General features: G+C 33.4%; 2 protein-coding genes and 1 long non-coding RNA gene across 5 annotated transcripts; 2 read left to right on the plus strand and 1 right to left on the minus strand.

The window, feature by feature from the left end:
- The first annotated feature begins 19 nt into the window (after nt 1–19).
- On the plus strand, nt 20–3,693 carry LOC112280796 (uncharacterized). The gene is made up of 9 exons (XM_024516636.3): nt 20–667; nt 939–992; nt 1,689–1,772; nt 1,979–2,104; nt 2,220–2,287; nt 2,555–2,624; nt 2,889–2,954; nt 3,111–3,188; nt 3,382–3,693. Exons 1-9 carry the CDS (start codon nt 392–394, stop codon nt 3,421–3,423), a joined length of 864 nt encoding a protein of 287 aa, XP_024372404.1. The 5' UTR covers nt 20–391; the 3' UTR covers nt 3,424–3,693.
- Nucleotides 3,694–3,941: 248 nt separating this feature from the next.
- LOC149989411 (uncharacterized) lies at nt 3,942–4,598 on the plus strand. The gene is made up of 2 exons (XR_016502667.1): nt 3,942–4,322; nt 4,496–4,598. It is a non-coding gene; the product is annotated as an uncharacterized LOC149989411 (long non-coding RNA).
- Nucleotides 4,599–11,674: 7,076 nt separating this feature from the next.
- Nucleotides 11,675–17,680, minus strand: LOC112281861 (protein DNA-DAMAGE INDUCIBLE 1). Of its 3 annotated transcripts, none has more exons than XM_090249871.1 (17): nt 17,492–17,680; nt 17,059–17,099; nt 16,556–16,588; nt 16,168–16,298; nt 15,794–15,911; nt 15,461–15,577; nt 15,077–15,142; nt 14,795–14,857; nt 14,593–14,637; nt 14,254–14,315; nt 13,749–13,842; nt 13,562–13,654; nt 13,356–13,425; nt 13,010–13,068; nt 12,720–12,783; nt 12,450–12,490; nt 11,675–12,060 (listed from the first exon to the last, which is right to left on the minus strand). In XM_090249871.1, exons 4-17 carry the CDS (start codon nt 16,194–16,196, stop codon nt 11,929–11,931), a joined length of 1,053 nt encoding a protein of 350 aa, XP_090105997.1. In that variant the 5' UTR covers nt 16,197–16,298; nt 16,556–16,588; nt 17,059–17,099; nt 17,492–17,680; the 3' UTR covers nt 11,675–11,928. The 3 variants fall into 3 exon arrangements, with proteins under 3 accessions (XP_090105997.1, XP_024374585.1, XP_024374586.1); XM_024518817.3 differs by having other exon boundaries at nt 17,059–17,216; XM_024518818.2 differs by lacking the exon at nt 17,492–17,680 and adding an exon at nt 17,366–17,490 and having other exon boundaries at nt 17,059–17,216.
- Nucleotides 17,681–17,762: the final 82 nt, after the last annotated feature.

Raw genomic sequence — 17,762 nt, forward strand, 5'->3', positions numbered from 1 at the left:
ACTACCCAAGTGTGGGGATGATTCTTGGTGGCCCAGGGCAGCGAGGATTGTGAACAATCTCTCGAATTCCGATGAAGAATTTGCCAATTTTATTTAGTTTTTGCCAACTGCGTGCGAGAGCGTGTTAGCATCAGCTCGGTATCCTAATCCTTCGAAATCTGAATTCGAAGGGTGTTTTTGAGCCCCACACCTTCAGTTTCTCCCCGGGAAGTTGAACGTTGATAGTAAAGTCGAATTGGGGCGTAAGGCATCATGGTCGAAGCCCGTAATGCGCAATGAGGAGATGGTGAAGATTGAGGTGCACAAGCGAGGGAAAGATTTGAAGCGGAGACGCAGGAATTACGAAGTTGAGGGAGCGTCGCAGAGAGTAGCTAGTGTGTGAGTGTGTGCAATGAGTAACGTGATGCTCGGTTGGCCGGTGCTGACCCTGCACAAGCTTTCCACCAATCTCAAGCTCAAATGCCGCCATGTTTCTGTGCTGGGTACTCGCCATGTCCAATTCATTAGTTACGCCCCCAACTGTTCCAGAGTTTTGTGTAGCGTCGACAGCAGTGCAACCAAGGCTGTCCCGAGCAACCAGCTGGATACGTTGGTACCTGGCGGCAAGCACTTGCCGCTCACGGACCAATTGTACAGCTACATTTTGCGCCACACGCGTGAGCCGCTGGTATTGCTCGTGCTTCACCTGGATTCATTATTCCTTGTGTTGTGTCATGTTGCGTAGGTTTTTTGATTGAAATTGTCTCGCCTCAATGTTTGTCCATTCAAATTGGCTCCCTCTCAGCTGGTTTTATTGCTCCATCTGGGTAGTTACCCTACCTGCCAATCTAGGTAGGCGAATATCAATCCGCGTTCTTACTCGAAAGACGAATGTGGTGGTCGAAGATTCTTCTAAGGATTTAGCAGCCCACAATGTTTTGTAATTTAATGATTCGCAGATCTTGCAAAAGTTGCGCGAGGAGATGGCGGAGTCGCCTGGCAGTAATATGCAGGTGCGTTCACCTCCTCCTGATTTGTGATACCGGAAAATCGCGTGATCGAGATACTTATGCAGATTGGCAGGGTTTTTGGTTTAGGGTTCCTCAATGAGCATCAAACCTGAGTTATTTACCACTGTAATCTAGAAGTTACCGAAGTCACCATGTAGCCTGTAGAAATGGTCAAGTGCAGCAAGTTCGTCAGGCGATTCAACTCGCTAAATTGGATTTTCTTAATCAAATTGATGACCTTATGTTCAAATGCTGTGAGAAACGGGATTTCTCAATCTGTCGTTGCATCGATCTAAGGGACGCTTGGAGCGATACTTGAAATCCTTCTTTCGTTGATCTTGTAACCAATTGGAATTGTAGTCAAATCTCATGCTCTTGTGCGGAATTATATGGTGGTGGGTTAGTTAGGAGGATTATATAAGATCAGTGGGAGAGCTAATTTAATTGCGGTGTGAGGCCTCTCTCGAATTGGTGCAATCCTGGATCACTAGAAAGGATGTGCCCCACAGAATTTTCACGCAAAAGCATGAGTTTTGGCATATTCATGCTCTAGTACCTCGTTATGTAGTTGTCATGTCAATTCAAGTCCTGTCTCTGACCTTTGAAAATAAGTAGGCTAAAAGACAGAATATCCTAAAGATCGCAGGAGTAGTCGATGTTAGGTGTTACTGACGAACTGACTACCGTGGAGTTTCACAGATTCCGCCAGATCAGGGACAGTTTTTGGCACTACTTGTGCAACTAATGGGAGCAAGACGGTGCATCGAAGTTGGTGTGTTTCATGTATGAGTCATTTCCATCTTCCGAGTTTCTTGTAACCTTGTCATATTGTATCTCGAGGATGCTTATTGATTTGTTTTTTGGTTGCTGGCATTTTCTCCCTACCCTTCTTGCGAGATGTATTTTGAGGCCAGTTATATGCATTGGTTAGGTATCGATTATCGTTTTTTTGTTGAGGATGTTTAGACAGATCATGAATGTGTGTGCAGGGGTATTCCTCTCTAGCTGTAGCCTTGGTGCTTCCAGAAGGAGGTAAGCTTGTGGCTTGTGATAGGGATGAAAGGTCCTTAGCTGTAGCAAGACAGTATTACGAACATGCAGGCGTTTTACATAAGGTATGTGACCTAGCGCTGTCCAGCTGTTTTTTTGCTGCATAATTTGTTTATTATTACTTCGAGAAATGAAGTGACTTGCAAACCTTGATAATTTTCTGTAATGAACCTGGAGCAGGTGGACATCAGGCATGGCTTAGCAGCAGACACATTAAACGACCTGCTGCAAAATGGTGAAGCTGGCAGGTATCTTAACGACGTCGTTCTTTCATTATTTCCATGACCTGTGTATTTAATCTCTGGGGGGAAAATGTTGCACAAGTCTTTCCATTTTTGCATATGAGTCTCCACATGCATGCAAATCGACCGTAGTTCATGCTTCATTTATTGTCCGTCTACATTTTTGCCTTTTGTCGTGTGTGAGTGCGTGTGTACGTCTGTGCTTTCGTTCGAGTAAATTCTTATGTATACTATGTATTTTTTTGTGTTTTGGTGTTGATGTATTGTTTCCAGTTATGACTACGCATTTCTAGATGCAGATAAGATGATGTACCGTGAGTATTACGAGTTACTACTCCAGCTGGTAATTTTTTTCCTTGATCACACTTTATTACCCTGGGTTAGTCTGCTGGAGATATTGGTTTTTGACACTTGGGTGTTCCGGTTTGCGTGACAAGGCTGCAGTAGAGATGTGTTTTCCACCACCTCCCAACATCTAGTTTAGTTTGGTTTTAATCCTGTTAATTTTAAATACAAGTTAATGTTGATTCTCGTCTTGTAGTTTATTACTGTTTCCTGCATGATAGGTGCTGGTCATTGAACTTGTGACGGGTAATCTTCATGGCAGATTAAACCCAATGGACTGATAGTAGTGGATAACACGCTGTGGTATGGAAGGACCGCGGATCCATTGGTACTTATGCACTTATTCACTTCCAATTTCTCATGTACTTCAATCTGCATATTACTATCTAGAAGTAAGTCGTAAAGGACATTCTGTAAATCGCAAGTGAAGTTTATGGAATCGTTGTGATTATTGTGATTTACAGTAACTATGTCTTTCCGTCAGGTTAACGATAAGAGAACCAAGTTCCTTCGGGAATTTAACAAATTTCTAGCTGAAGATGATCGAATAAATGTCTCTATGGTAAATCTCCCGCGTCTTTCTGCCAAACGTTGTAAACTTTTGACTCGACGCACAGTTGCAGCGTCTATTATTGTGTCTAAACTTCCATTCTAGTTTTATCATTTGCGGCCGTTTTTAGCTTTTTTATGAATTCTGGTAGTACGTATTTTTGAGGCAGCTACTTAATAAATTGTGCGGAGAGATTTTGCCACAGGTACCAATTGGCGATGGGATGACACTCTGCCGAAAGCAGTGACAACTTATCTTGCCTGAGTGCTAGCTCTGCCTGCACAATTGATTCTCCAATTCTTTCCCATTCAAAAACACGTTCCCCAAGTTGATTGGTGGAGATGCTCCTTTTACCCATTTGAAAGAAATTGTTTACAGTGTTTAGTAGGCTTAAGAGGCCTCGAGTTTGTTCGAGCCTGCTCGTGGTAAAATTCTCCTTCGACTGACATTAAATGTAAAGTGCACCTGAAGGTGGACAGAGATCAATATAATTTATTCAGAAATGGGTTTTACGTAACATAGCTTGTGTGTTTCTCAAGGATGGGTCTCAATATTATGGATACATGAAAGCAAATCCCAAATTTGCTAACGAAGCTGCTTTCAAGTTTCTGGCCAATTTGAGATTGTCGGCATATGCCTTAAAATGAGCAGGTTTTCACTCTTGCGCAAGCTCACGCTCATCAGTCAGATAGATCTAGTAAGTTCCTTCGATTTGAGTTATTCTCGCAAGCCTCAGCTCCAATCGAACTTATGTGTTGTTCTTAAGTTAGAGTTTTTGGCAACGGATCGTTCTACTAGAGTCCTCTGGCTTCTGTTTGACTCCGGGAAAGTTCATTCATCTCAGGTTCGTCAGGCAATCGACTCCAGCGTACGTGATGATTCCAACTCCTAATGGGATCACATGCTCTATACGTTAACCGTGGAGAATGCCATGCGGTGCAAAGTGGTTATTTGTCAGTACACGAGTTCAAAAAGCATGGCTCTACGTGTGATATCTGTTCTGGCCCAGGCGATTGTGTACGCATCTAACAGTTCAGCTTTCCATCGTCTGTGGTGCTCTTGCTTTGCGCAGGAATACAAAGTCGAAGTCACACAACCGAAGAGCATCAAAAACATCTCTGAAGCCTTCAAACACCTCGACATCTGGTACAGTACATTCCATACCACTGACATTAGTATCTCGTTGCATCTCAATCTCTGATTCCAGTTTTGGAGTAGAAACCAGAATGGCAACAGCAGCAACTATGATTTCACTAGTTGAATTACACTAGTGACTGATGAGAAACTGCTGCATCAATTGAAGTGGTTGTGTATGGCAGGAGATAATTGGTATTTCCAATGGGCTTAAGCATGTTCACCGTTGTGTGCTTGCTTTTCTTTGAATTTCAATTAATCCAGAGGCTGGCTTGACCAGATAGTCCAGACCTGATGGCAAAATTCCATTGTGCATATAAACGCTTTGATGATCTGTGCTTGCTAGACAATGGAATGACAAATATGTTTCTCTTTGCCAGCCAAGAAAAGGTCTAATGAAAACCCATTTTGAATTTATCCACCACAGATCTTGTAAATGCTAAGTGGCTAGATTTTCATAAACTAATCCAGATAGAAGTTTGTAGGCTTGCTTCATGAACTTGAATATTTCTACTTTTGATATAAACAATAAACAATAAGGGATCTAAGTACAAACTTTAGCAAGTTTGATAGAAAGAGACATCTTTTTTCTTTCTTTTTTTTTACTTTCAATACATTGTATTTTAATCTAATTAACTAGTCAAATAATCATATGCAGCAGTTGTATCTACATTATATTTGTCAAATATAGTGGAAGCACTTACACATGAATTTCCTGTGCTAATAATCACCTTGGTTAGCAATAGGTTTGAAGAAATGGTATAAAGACATCTTGAATTGATTTACTAAAAACTAATACTTTTAAGTGTGAAATTCATTTACTAAGAGTTGTTTGAAGCTATTTCAAATTTAGGTAGGAATTTTTCCTTACTTCCAATTTAAAGATGAAATAATGTAGTATTAATTTTGACAATGTTATAATATAGGATTAAGGATTTCAGGATTTTAAGAATATGATAAAAAAAATTATTTCTTTGGATAATGTCTCAAATATTTTTGAATATTTCTTTTGTCAAATTAGTCAATTTTATAAGCCATAGCTTATAAAACTTTTGTGGTAATGTTTTCTTTATTTACTAGTTTTATGGTTGTATAAACATAGTAAATACTTTAAATATATGAACAATTAGAGGATCTAGATGCAAACTTAATTGTCTATTAGAAGATCAACTAGAAATTTTACTTATATCAATCAACTACATATTTAAATTCTTACCTCATTTTTCTATATTGTCAATATTAATGAATAAAATTTTAAAAACCTTCTATCTCAAAATTTCACATCAAATTTATCAATATATTTTATGTTATATAAACTTTAGTGTAAGAATGTAACAAGCATTTAGTTGTATAAGAATTTTTTTTAAAACCTCTAAATGGTTATAATCACAAATAAGTTAATTGGTAAAATATAATAGGATTAGAATTGGTCTTTTTAGGATTAAGACTAAACAAAAAGTATAAGATTAGATGTCATTGATAAAGATAAGACCAAATTTAGATTTAGAATTTAGATCAAGAATTAATAATATTTTATTCTAAAAGAATATATAGTTGACTTGGATAAAAGCCAAAAAAATAGAAAAACTACCAAAGGTTGAAATAATATTTTTTTGTTTTTATAGGTTTAATACTAAATATCATTTTTCCATTCTTGTCTTGTTTTTTTGGTGTTAAGATTGTACTTAGAAGTTTTTCAACAAGCAATCAATTAGTCTTGTCAACAAATTGATCTTGATTAATATTAAGAATTTATTTTTGGAGATTTTTTCTAAGGTCTTTATTAATTCTCTTTTATTTATTTTTTATTCTTTTTAGACCAACAACTCATTTTTTTTTAAGTTTAAAACCTCTTTTTTTTTAACATAAAGAATGTATTTTTTTTTTCTTTTAATCTTCTAATGTTAATTACCATCTAAGAGGGTTTATAGAAACCAAATTCAAACTAGTCTTTTTGAAGAAACCAAAGAATAATACTTTAAAATTATGATTTATTTCTGCTAAGCGTGACCTTCTTAATTAGCATGATTAATGTTAGATTAGGATTTGGTTATGATTTAGGATGTGATTGAATTACTTCAAGATTTAATTAGAATTTATTTAAGATTTAATAGAATTAACTTTATAAAAATTCAAGGTTTAATAGGAATTATTTTTAAAAAAATTTAAAATTTTAATGATTTTTAGAATTTATTTAGAATATTTAAGGATTTTTGTAAAAATAAATTTTAATTAATTAGGTTTTAATAAGATGTATACAGGTTTTTTTAGAACTCATAGCATATACTTAGAGTACTTTGAGGTTTCCTAGGGAATTTCATCTCAACTTTATTGCAAATCTTTGAAATCTTTATTAATTCTCAAACTACCAATATTCCAACCCACTTTAACTTTCAATAACTTTGAATCTAATCACTCAATAAGCTAAAATTAATGTCACAAATTTAGCACAAGTATGTGTACAAATTTTCAAAAATTCACTAACATATCTATTACAAAAGTTATATAATTGCCTTAAACATATATTTCAGATTATTTGTCAAAATTGAATCTACAAAATTAAATCCTAACTTTGCATAGCTCTCAAAAAGTCTATGAAATCTCAATATTTAAAAATCTAACAAATATCAAACCCTCTTTAAGTCTTCTTTCTAATCTTACTTTTTAGTCAATTCCAAAACCCTTTATCTGTCATAGGTGCTTGTTTTTGTCCCTTGAGTTTTGATTTTGACATTAGTTTGCAAATGGTCCTCTCTACATATTAATCTATACAAATGAATATAAAATTAATGATATAAATTTTAAAAATGTTAAATATTTTAATAATATATGATATGACTATTATAAATAAAAAAAAAAACTTGAATTAAATATTTAATGAAAATGAGAATAAAAATTAATGTAGATAATCATATTCAATATGAACAAACAATGTTTTAAATTACAAACTATATTTAATGTAAAAAACTAATTTAAACTAGATATTATATAATTAAAATTAAATATCATTTTAAAATAATAAATAAAATTTACAAAATTAAATAAAATATTAAATTATATATTTAACAAATTAAATTTATAAATAGATACTTTGTTAAAATTTTAATGATTTATAAATTAAAAATAATTTCCTGAATACTGATTATATCAATAGGAAAATAAATAAAAAAAATAAGACAAATAATCAAAATTAAAACTTATAAATAACATATAATAAGAAAATTAATTTTCAAACTAAGATATCAAATTTTCTATGTCTAAAAATCTAAAAACTTATAGAAAATTCTAATTACTATAATATAATTATAGATTCAAAGAATATAAGAATTTTCTTATATATTATTTTATAAATAAAACCATATATATGTAAAATAGACTTTAAAGCCAAATAGTTAAAAATCTAAAAATATATTTATATATAAATACTTCTAAAAAAATAAATTTCACCATTAAAAATATAGCTTCTACATTTATTAATCTAAAAGCTTATAAAACATATAATTTATATTATTAAAATTTTAGATCTTAAAATTAGATAAGAAAGATATTTTTAATTTTTTAAAAAAAATAATAATAACATAGGATATGTTTATGTTTTCTTAAATCTTAAATCTTAAATCTTAAAATTCTAAATTTTAAATTAAAATAAAAATTAACCATCTTTCAAAGTAATAGAAGACTAATAGTTGTATCAAAGATATGAATTACAAACAACTAAAAGGTCAATACATTCTTTTTTTTCACTAAAAAATAGTAGATAATCATTCAAAGATGATTTAGTATTAAGACTATAATAGCTATTACCAAAATAAAGAAGACTAGAGATTCTTAAAACTAAATTAAAAAAATAAAAATAAAAGACATTGACAAGAGTGACAAAGGCCTCACTCTTCCCTCTATAGATACTATCTAACTAGGAGCTATGTAGCAATATTCTATAGTACCTCCTATACATGCCCAACTTGGGAGACATATGTCTAACTTACAAGATAAGTTTTCTACTAGTGTGCCATAAGGCCAACTTGTACCACAAATTACCAATATGTGCAACATGTAGTAAACTTATTGATTAAGTTTTCAACCTACTAATTACAGAGCTACATATATATATATATATATATGTAGTCAAATTTGCATGTATAATACTTTTTAGAAGCTATTTTATAAGATATTATGAAATTTATTTATTCTATTTATTTCTATTTAGCTTCTTTAATTTAATTAAATATATATATCTGTTTGTAACAAGTTGATGTAATTATGGCATAGCTTTTTAGCAAATTTATATTTAATTTTTTAATACAAAAAGAATTACTAAAAGCATTAAAAAATCATTAATAATCATATTAACAAAAATAGCTAATATTTAATTATATTTTTCATCATTAGCATACCATCATATATATATAATCATCTACATAAGAAGTATTAGGTAGACAATAAATCGAACTAGATTTGACAATATCTTGTAAAAAGGCTTCTTAGAAGCTTCATAGATGCAAATTTGACTTTACAAGTGTATGTAGTTGATTGATAGATTGGAAATTTGGCCAATAAATTAGGCATGTGTCACATATGTTGGTGTCTTGTGGTACAAGTTGATCATATGGCGCATATGTAAAAAACTTATCTTGCAAATTAAACATGTGTTTTGCAAGTTCAACATGTATTAAAGGTCTTATAGAATGTCATTATGTAGTTCCTAGTTAGATATTAAAAATAAAAGCAAGAATGAAGTCTTTTCATTCTTCTCAATGCCTTTCATATTTTTAGTCTAGTTTCAAGAGTCTCTAGTCTTCTTGTCTTTATTAATAATCATTCTAATTCTAATATTGTACTACTTTTGAGAGAACATCTATTCTTTTTCAATGACACAAGAATATATTGAGGTTTTTTGTTTGTAATTCATGTCATTAACATATGCATATGTATTATTAACTATATGTTTCTTGCATACAATTATGGAATTTATAAATACCCTTTATATTTCTAAAAATCAAAAGATATATTTAGTATGTATATTATAAATTTTTTTGTGTAAAAAAATAATTTTATATTAGTAATACAACTTGTATTATTTTTTTTACACCTTAAATTTTGTCATAAAGTTTTTTATTAGTTTTTATATTATATATTCTTTTATTACAAAGCTATATAGATTGTTATAAATAAATAAATAAATAAATAAATAAAGATAAGTCAATTTTTAGGTATATATTTGTTAATCAAAAGCATGTGGCTAAAGAAGGTGTTTGTATCCTATGTGCTTTATGATCTTCTTGTGATCTATATATTTATTTATATATTTATTTTAAAATTAATTTTTAAAGAATTTTTATAAGATTTTTATTAGGCACAATTTAAAATTACATGTACAAAAAATCCCAAAATATTCTTAAAAAGAGTAATAAGTGAAATAAAATTTATTTTAAAAAATAAAATAAAAACACATGTATAATTACAATATACTTCAATCCTTATTCTAAATACATTATTAACATTTTGCATCTATAGAATTGATTAGTTTTTGTATTTTAAGCTAATTCTAAAGAATTTGATGTTGATTAATTGTATAAATATAATATTTATATTATTAATTTAGATACATATGAAGTATTTAGACATAAAAATATTTCTTGTAGAAAGAACTTCAAATAGATACCCATTGATTAAGTAATTGTAGTAATATTATTTTTTTCTGAATTAAAATTTATTTTGGTGTCCAGATTAATGTAGTCATTATGAATAAGAGATTTTATGAGTAATTTTTTTCTTTTTTAGAATTAATAGCCAATATAAGATAAAGTAATATTCATAAGTATTTTATTATATAAAAATTAGGCTTCAGAATTTCATTCTGATGCTCTAAGGTTAACTTCAAGAAATAGATACATAATCTTTACACATACTATTAGTTGTTCATATCATCAAGATCAATGAATATATTTGCTTTTCATGCACAATTGTAGGTACCTCAACCATGCCTCCTTGCAATATTAAGACCTAACTTAATACTCAAGTAGATCTAATTTTTCATTACATTTGTCATATCTTAGTTAAGAACTAATTTATTTAAATCAAAACAATAATTAAATAAGTTACTTTCATTTTAAAATATTAATAAGTTTTTTATTTAAATTTGATAAATAGCATATTTTTTAAATAGTTATGCTCGAATAATTGAGTTGATTGTAGAGAGCACAAAAAGACACCATGCATAATTATATGAATGTATGTCTCAAAATATCAATAAGTAAACAAATAAAATAAAATAAAAATTCACAATTCTATTGCATTTCATTTCTTTGTACATCTACTTCAATGCATTTTATTTCATTCTATTGTTTTTTACTCAAATGCCTAGTTTAAATTAACTTCATGAATAATAAAAAAAATGAACATATTTGTAGTAACTAATCTTATTTATGGTTTTTTTACGTATATATTGGATTACAAAAATAATTTTTGTTCTCATTAATTTTACTTAAGATAAACCTTATAATAAATATTAATATAACATTTATATCAAATATTAGTGTTATTTAAATAAAATGAGTAATCAAACTTTATGTAGAGATATTTTTTATTAGTTTTACAAAATGTTTATATTAAAATCTAAATATATATATATATATATATATATATACATTTTTTTCTAATTATCATGATTATGATTTTTTTTAATCTTTCAAACTAATGCAATTTATATATATCATCCAACATATCAATTAATACCTCATTTCAATTCTCTTATTTCATCCATAATATTTTAATTCAGAGCAATGATTGATTTTTTTAAATTTAGCCATGAACCTCACCTTCTCTAATCTTATGTTATTTTAATTTTCAATGAATATATTCTAAATGTCGTGAATGTCTTAATCTTACAAAAGTAGCAAGTCTTTTACTTCCCATTTTAAAAATCTCTTTTGGAGAGCCAAAAGTTCATTCAAAATTATTCAAGCTTTCTTAATTACACCTAGTACTTATGCTTATTATCAAATATATGATTAAAATTAATCATTCTTAAAAAAACACACACATGTTATTGGTGGAATATTACATCTTCTTACACTGACAGAAAATAGAATATACATACAAAACCAGATTTTAAAAATGAAATTCTGCTATGTCTAAAAATCTTGATTTATTTGAAAAGTCAGCTTGTCCTTTATATCATATTGCAAATACTATTTTGCATGTTAACTTCAGTACTTATTCATGAAACAACTTTTTAAATGGAAAAAGACTACAATTGACTGATTTTTACAAAACAATAGTCGATAAACTTAGTAACTGCAATCCAACTGCTTGCACAATTTTTCCTCACAGAATAAACCACCCGAAAAACTCAAACACCAAAATAAAATAAAACACATTTATTTTATTTTATTTTTTGCTCTAATACCTCTTGCCACCCAAGTATCCACTTCTATCAGCTATAAACAATGCAGATAGAGACTAACAATTGAGCTCAATTCGGAAACATCACAACATTTCAAAGAATGGTGAACAACTTGTCATCTGCGGCAGATTACACTACATTGAACTTGACCTGGACAAAATGAGCAACAACCAAATTGAAGGATAAAACCAATAGAGCTAAGTACTTAATATCTTAGAACCCTCCAAACAAGTAGCTAGCAGCCAGTTCTTCGTTTCCATTGAAAAGAGTGAGAGCTTGGACAACAGTGTTGCGATCAAACCCAAGTTCCATCAACCTCTGCACCTTCGGATCATTCTGAGTCTCCTGAGACGAGCAAAGCACCGATTTGAGCGGAGATGCACTAGTAGAGCTAGTTCAATATAAATTATTACCAGGCCAGATACTGGTAAACCCCCAAAAAAGTCTTAATCTAAGATCAGGAATAACAGACTAGATCAATGAAAGGTATGCATTGACACGGGTTACCAGATATTGAAAAAATCATAGTCATATGATACAGCGGAGGAGGTATTATGAAAGCTAGAGTAAAAACAAAAAGTAAAAGAAGAAGAAAAAGAAAGACATACAGACAGACAGAACACGCGAGTTCGTGAACTATTTGTTGCAGGAAAGGCTTCAGGAAATCTGACCTACCCAGGGAAGAAAAGTTATGGACTGCAACCAATCAAGAATAAATGGAAGATATGAATAACCTGAGGGGTTCTTGCTCTCTTGTTGGAATCTTGACTAGAAACTGCAGAGTCAATAAGCCTAGTTACAAGACAACTCACACTAGTAGCACTAATGGTTGCATAAATACGACTTCAAAAGAATTGAATCCATTGGGATGACAGCGGATGAGCAAATGCACACCCCTATTCACGAACCAAGAGCAAGCAGATGAAAAAAAGTACTGAGCACTGAAAAATCTAGTAGCTGATCTGTAGTTGAGAACGGAAATAGCAAGGCATTATGAGTAAAACCTGGACCTCCCGGAGCATGAATGGGAGCAGGAGGATGCAAGGCAACAGCTGAGCTGCTAGGTCCCTATCACAAAGTAAGAAGACACAATTTAATTTTTAGTTGTAAAACTGACAAAGAATAAACCAAAAATGTTGGAATATCATTAAGAAAAATGAGATCGGAATGAGAGCAGCATGCGCTGAAGCAAGTATCAAAAATAGATGTGGCTACAAGAAAATTGAGCAAATGCAAATGAAGATGTGAGGATCATGCACAATGCTAGATTTCCTAGCATTGCACCATCATTTACCGAAGATGAAGGCTCTTCTAATCGCTTGTCATCATGCAAATGCAACGGCAACTCATTCTCTACAATAAGCAGTGAACCACAATAAGTTTAAGAGCAATGGAGGCAAAGAAATCATGCTAAGTTCATCACATGTTATTTCTCTAAGGAAATGCATACGATGAAATTTCTTCATTAGATGTAAGTCTTCATCAATTTAAATGATAAATGCTATAAAATAGTAATATGCTGCGTGATAGATAAGTTGCGAATTGACATATTTTTCCTTTCTGGAAACGTGAAGAAGATTGGCATGTTCTGTTCCAATTAAAACTTGCGACTAATTGCATCATATGGGTAAAATACTCACCTTGCAGAAACGGGACGGAAATCTCCCCTCCGCCAACTCGAAGTACATTATCCTTTAAGTCAATTGAGCACTACACCCAAAATGTACATATTCAGTAACAGAAATATGTGATGTATTTCGCGGGTTTCACTGAGAGATTTGAAGCAACCTTGAAAATTTGTATGTATAGAAAGGGAGAGGGAAATAGGCAGTGATGTTATGCTTACTTGATGTTTACGAAGCATATCAAGGCCAAAAATAAACTCCAGGTCCGCTTGATCAAGCACTGTGAAGGAGCATGGATAGAAGTTCTTTCCTATCTGCAATCCTCAGAGGTCTATGACATCAGTTTTCATTACAATAGTAAATTCAGTGGATCGCAAGGGTGTAAACTTGTTAAATGAGGCAAATTACCTTGAGAGGAGCAACATGAATCCGACCTACGATTTCTGATTGCCCCACTCCCTTTGCTATACCTCTGTAGCGCTTATCCATCAACCTGAGAAGTCTGCGAGCCATAGATGAAAGATACTCAGCCTTTTTCAACATTCAAGAACCTCGAGGCACCTCACTCGACTATTTGATGATAACCTAAATAGCTATTGTCACCTTAAAACAGTAACCTTTTTAACACTATCACATCTGAATCAGTTCAGATCTAGTAGTAACCAACTTTATTACGAAATTTATTCCGAGTATATTCAAAATTATCTTCACCTGCAAAATCCAACAATCCTCGCACAATCTACGGCATTAAGTCAAACTCATTGACGTTCGGTTTATTAAAAAGGTGGACAGTAAAGAAATTTAAGAAAAATATCAATCAAATGATGCCTTCACAACAATAATTAGTGCTTACCATCTAAAAGTAGAATGCCAGAAAAGAGTATGACAAACGTCAAATAGGTAAAAAACCTACCCGCATCTTTCCGCACAGGTTTTAGAAATAATGGTGCTCTGTGCGCCACTGTCCACAAATGCCTGCCGGGTATATTCAGAGCACTTCAATAATGGATAGATTATACAAAAGTTACTGACAAAACTATAACAACTATCCCACTATAATCTCGCAGGCCTAATCAGTGATAGTTGATATTGTAACTATACACCAAACTGAAGTAAATAAATAAAGGTTCCAAACGAAAGTCAAAAAACAGCAACAACGGAATTGCTTACTGTAACTGGGCACATTGAGGATGTTAAAAATTATATTTCGTGACTCATGAACGCTAACAAACAGAGATGGACGACGACTTACCTTCAAAGGGAAACCGTTCACCTCCATGTCAACATAGAGCATAATCTACAAAACACGAGTTCTGTTAGTACTTATTGTCAACTTGATCAACATCCCAACAATTTCCACAAAGATAATTCTACTTAACACTATAACGAGGTCCGCATCCAAACTAGAAACAATCCAGCATAATATAATCAAAATAGTCAAGAAGATTCCATACCACACGAGCGAAGGCTTCAGGGTTATACTCTAGCGCAGCCTCCCAATTTTCATCCACATTTTTCTGAAAGTCCAAATATGCACATTAAAATAAGCATGTACCAGTTACCAATAAATAGAGACTAGCTGATATGTGTTTTCCACTTGACTGAAGACTATTATTCAGTGATAACTAAACAAGGTCCGTCAAAATGTGTCATTGGGTGAAATCGCTAAGGCACAAAAGTACAATTTAGAAAAATCAACAAGACGCATTAAAGGTGCATAAAGAACTAGGCCAAACCTGTTGGATGGCCTCCTCAATTCTCTTCTGAGCTTCTACATCGAAAGGATCGGCATTCATTAAATCCTGCAATCCACACAACCAGAACAGAGATTATTCATAATTGCTATTTATCAACAAGAGAATGGTGTGTCACACACCTTGTCTGCATCTAAGTTGTACAATCGTTGTTAGGTGCAAACCTCAATCTTAATCAAATAATAACATGAGCTACACTTCCATTTAAGAAGTGCATCACAATTTGCAAAGGCCAGTGGATCACTTGTAAAATTGTGATCGATTTCACCTATTGTGCTGTTGGACAACTGCACAATTTTCAAAAGGACATAGCACTCTCCAAAATATCAAAGATGCGACTTTGTTGAAGGCACGGCAAGAACTTACAATTTCACGTTGACGTTGTTGCTGCATCAACAGCTTTTGTTGGTGCTGCTGCCGCAGAATGTTTTGTAGCAGATCCACGTTGTCATTCGATATAGCTTGCGAGAGTTCTCGATTAGACTGCACCACAAGAACCAGTTCAATGCATCAACTTGGTCTTGTCCAACTGGAGTTTGAATTGATGTTTGTGATGTGGCTTCTATTACGACATACTTTTTATTCTTACACTGAAGAACTGAATCACTAAGCTGTTTTTGCTCGAATAAAGCATCTAAATTCCACAGTATTAAAACTAAACGAATGAAACAAAAGAAGATTTTGGTGACATGCAATCACCTCTTGGAGTTGCCTCATTATGTTGGGGTCACCCCGTAAATGTCTAATGAGTGCAATAGGATTGATGGCAGATCCATCAGGATTGAGACCTAAGTCTGTCGGTGCGGCACTTGCAGGACTGTGCACACTCGACCACGACAATTTCATACATCTCTCATACACCCTCATGCAAAGTACAATGTAGGGAAAATAAAGAAGGCCGCTGCTAAGATTAAATAGCAGCGTCCAAAGCTACTTACATGAGGGTTATATAAGTGTGGTATAATACCATTTCGTTTGACAGTAACAAGAATACCTCCATGCAGACATAAATCCAAAGAAGCAATGAATTACCAACAAAGTTGCTCCTTACTCTACCAAGAACTACAGTTTACCTGGAGGCAGCACGCGCTGACACAAGCATGAGTAGGTCGTTATCTCCAACACCAGCTGCATTGAGGCGAGATGAATTCGGAATCTCTCTTCCATTGAAGAGTAACTGCTGCTGCGCTAGAGGTACTTGAGTCTGATAAGCAAACAACAGAAATATCTTCAGGAATGCTTCCATCATAACAGAAACGAGAAGCAAAAGGATTGACACCATGATGCCACTTTTGGGAGTCACGCTTTAGCTAAGTCTACATACAACTCCAGAACACTACAAGGATTTCAGGACTACACAGATGTGATGAAATCAGAACGAAATGTGGCAGCAGTATGCAGACAGGTTTCCATAGATCTCACTAATCGTTATGCAAAAGCGAGTGAGCATGTCCAGCTTACCTCCACCTCCAGGATAGCTTTCAGATTTTCTACCTGAATTACAAAAACAAAAACACATCTCGTTTAGAACTACTAAATAGAAACAAGTGACGAGATGCCTTCCTACCAGAAAATTCACCTGGAAATACAACCCCAAATTATGATCAAATAAAGCATCACTTCTGTTCTCAAACTTAGCGAACAACGTAACAAATAGACTACCAAGCAATAAATAAGCTCAGAAATATGTTTAGCGATGACAGGCTCACAAACCCGGATTCTCTGATTACTGCTATTGCAGTCAGCCTACAACATAGAAGTAAAATCGCGGCTCAAAAAGCCCTCTAAGTTCAAAATTCTTAAGATGTCCTAAAATACTACTAATGTATTAAATAACAACACGCATCCCTAGCCAAGGACCAATCCAAAAACACGCACACTCTATGCAAAATGCTATTGAATAACACTGTACAGACACGGAAGCAAGTCGCTACGAGATCAATACTGATGCTCATAAGACGTACCAATTCATCGGGCTCCACGTCAAGGGAGACAATGCGCTCGTCTGCAGTCAACACAGTAACCTTCATTTCTTCAGTTCGACACTCTGTTCCAGAAAACTATCCCAAAGGTGCAAGCTGTTCGAAAATCAACCCCACTCGGCAATTCCTCAAAACCACACCTGATCAATCAAACGAAAATCATCAGCCTCACACAGCGAACCTCCTCTCAAAACCTGTAACAAACCATAAACATCCCAAAAACCAATATGTCTAGTTTTCAAAATTTCCAAGCAAGGTAGGTCCAGCCCAGGAAAACCCAATACCACACCTCACGACTCCTACCACAATCTCACTCGATATTACACGAAGCCAGTGAATTGCGATGTAAACGACGTCGAAAACTCTTATTATAAGAGAAAGCGAGAACACTGATGCTAGAAAAAAAGTCGCAAACCTGAGCGGGAAACTTCTGATGACGTGGATCGGAAGGTGCAGACTAGAAGGTTCGGGAGAAAATTGCGACGTGGGTGTGAGGTGAGATTGAGAACAGAGATTGTTGAAGAAACAAAAGCGATGGTGTGGTGCCGATGATTGAAGGTTAGAATCAGAGCGCATCAGAGTCCACGCAGCAGCAGCAATGGCAGCAAAGCGAAGCAAAGCCAGGCGAAAGCTCGCTCCCCTTTGCCTCTGCGCCCGTCGTGGATGGATGAAATTATGGCACAAGT

The sequence above is a fragment of the Physcomitrium patens genome, chromosome 4 (genome assembly GCF_059467195.1).
Source record: "Physcomitrium patens ecotype Gransden chromosome 4, ASM5946719v1, whole genome shotgun sequence".
Taxonomy (NCBI): domain Eukaryota; kingdom Viridiplantae; phylum Streptophyta; class Bryopsida; order Funariales; family Funariaceae; genus Physcomitrium; species Physcomitrium patens.

Coding starts and splice junctions, on each gene's coding strand:
- LOC112280796 (XM_024516636.3), top strand. CDS start 392: ATGAGTAACGTGATGCTCGGTTGGCCGGTGCTGACCCTGCACAAGCTT. Junction 993..1,688: donor CGCCTGGCAGTAATATGCAG/GTGCGTTCACCT, acceptor GGAGTTTCACAG/ATTCCGCCAGATCAGGGACA. Junction 2,288..2,554: donor CAAAATGGTGAAGCTGGCAG/GTATCTTAACGA, acceptor TATTGTTTCCAG/TTATGACTACGCATTTCTAG.
- LOC112281861 (XM_024518817.3), bottom strand. CDS start 17,124: ATGAAGGTTACTGTGTTGACTGCAGACGAGCGCATTGTCTCCCTTGAC. Junction 16,589..17,058: donor ACGTGGAGCCCGATGAATTG/GTACGTCTTATG, acceptor TTTGTAATTCAG/GTAGAAAATCTGAAAGCTAT. Junction 12,784..13,009: donor TAGAAGAGCCTTCATCTTCG/GTAAATGATGGT, acceptor ACTTTGTGATAG/GGACCTAGCAGCTCAGCTGT.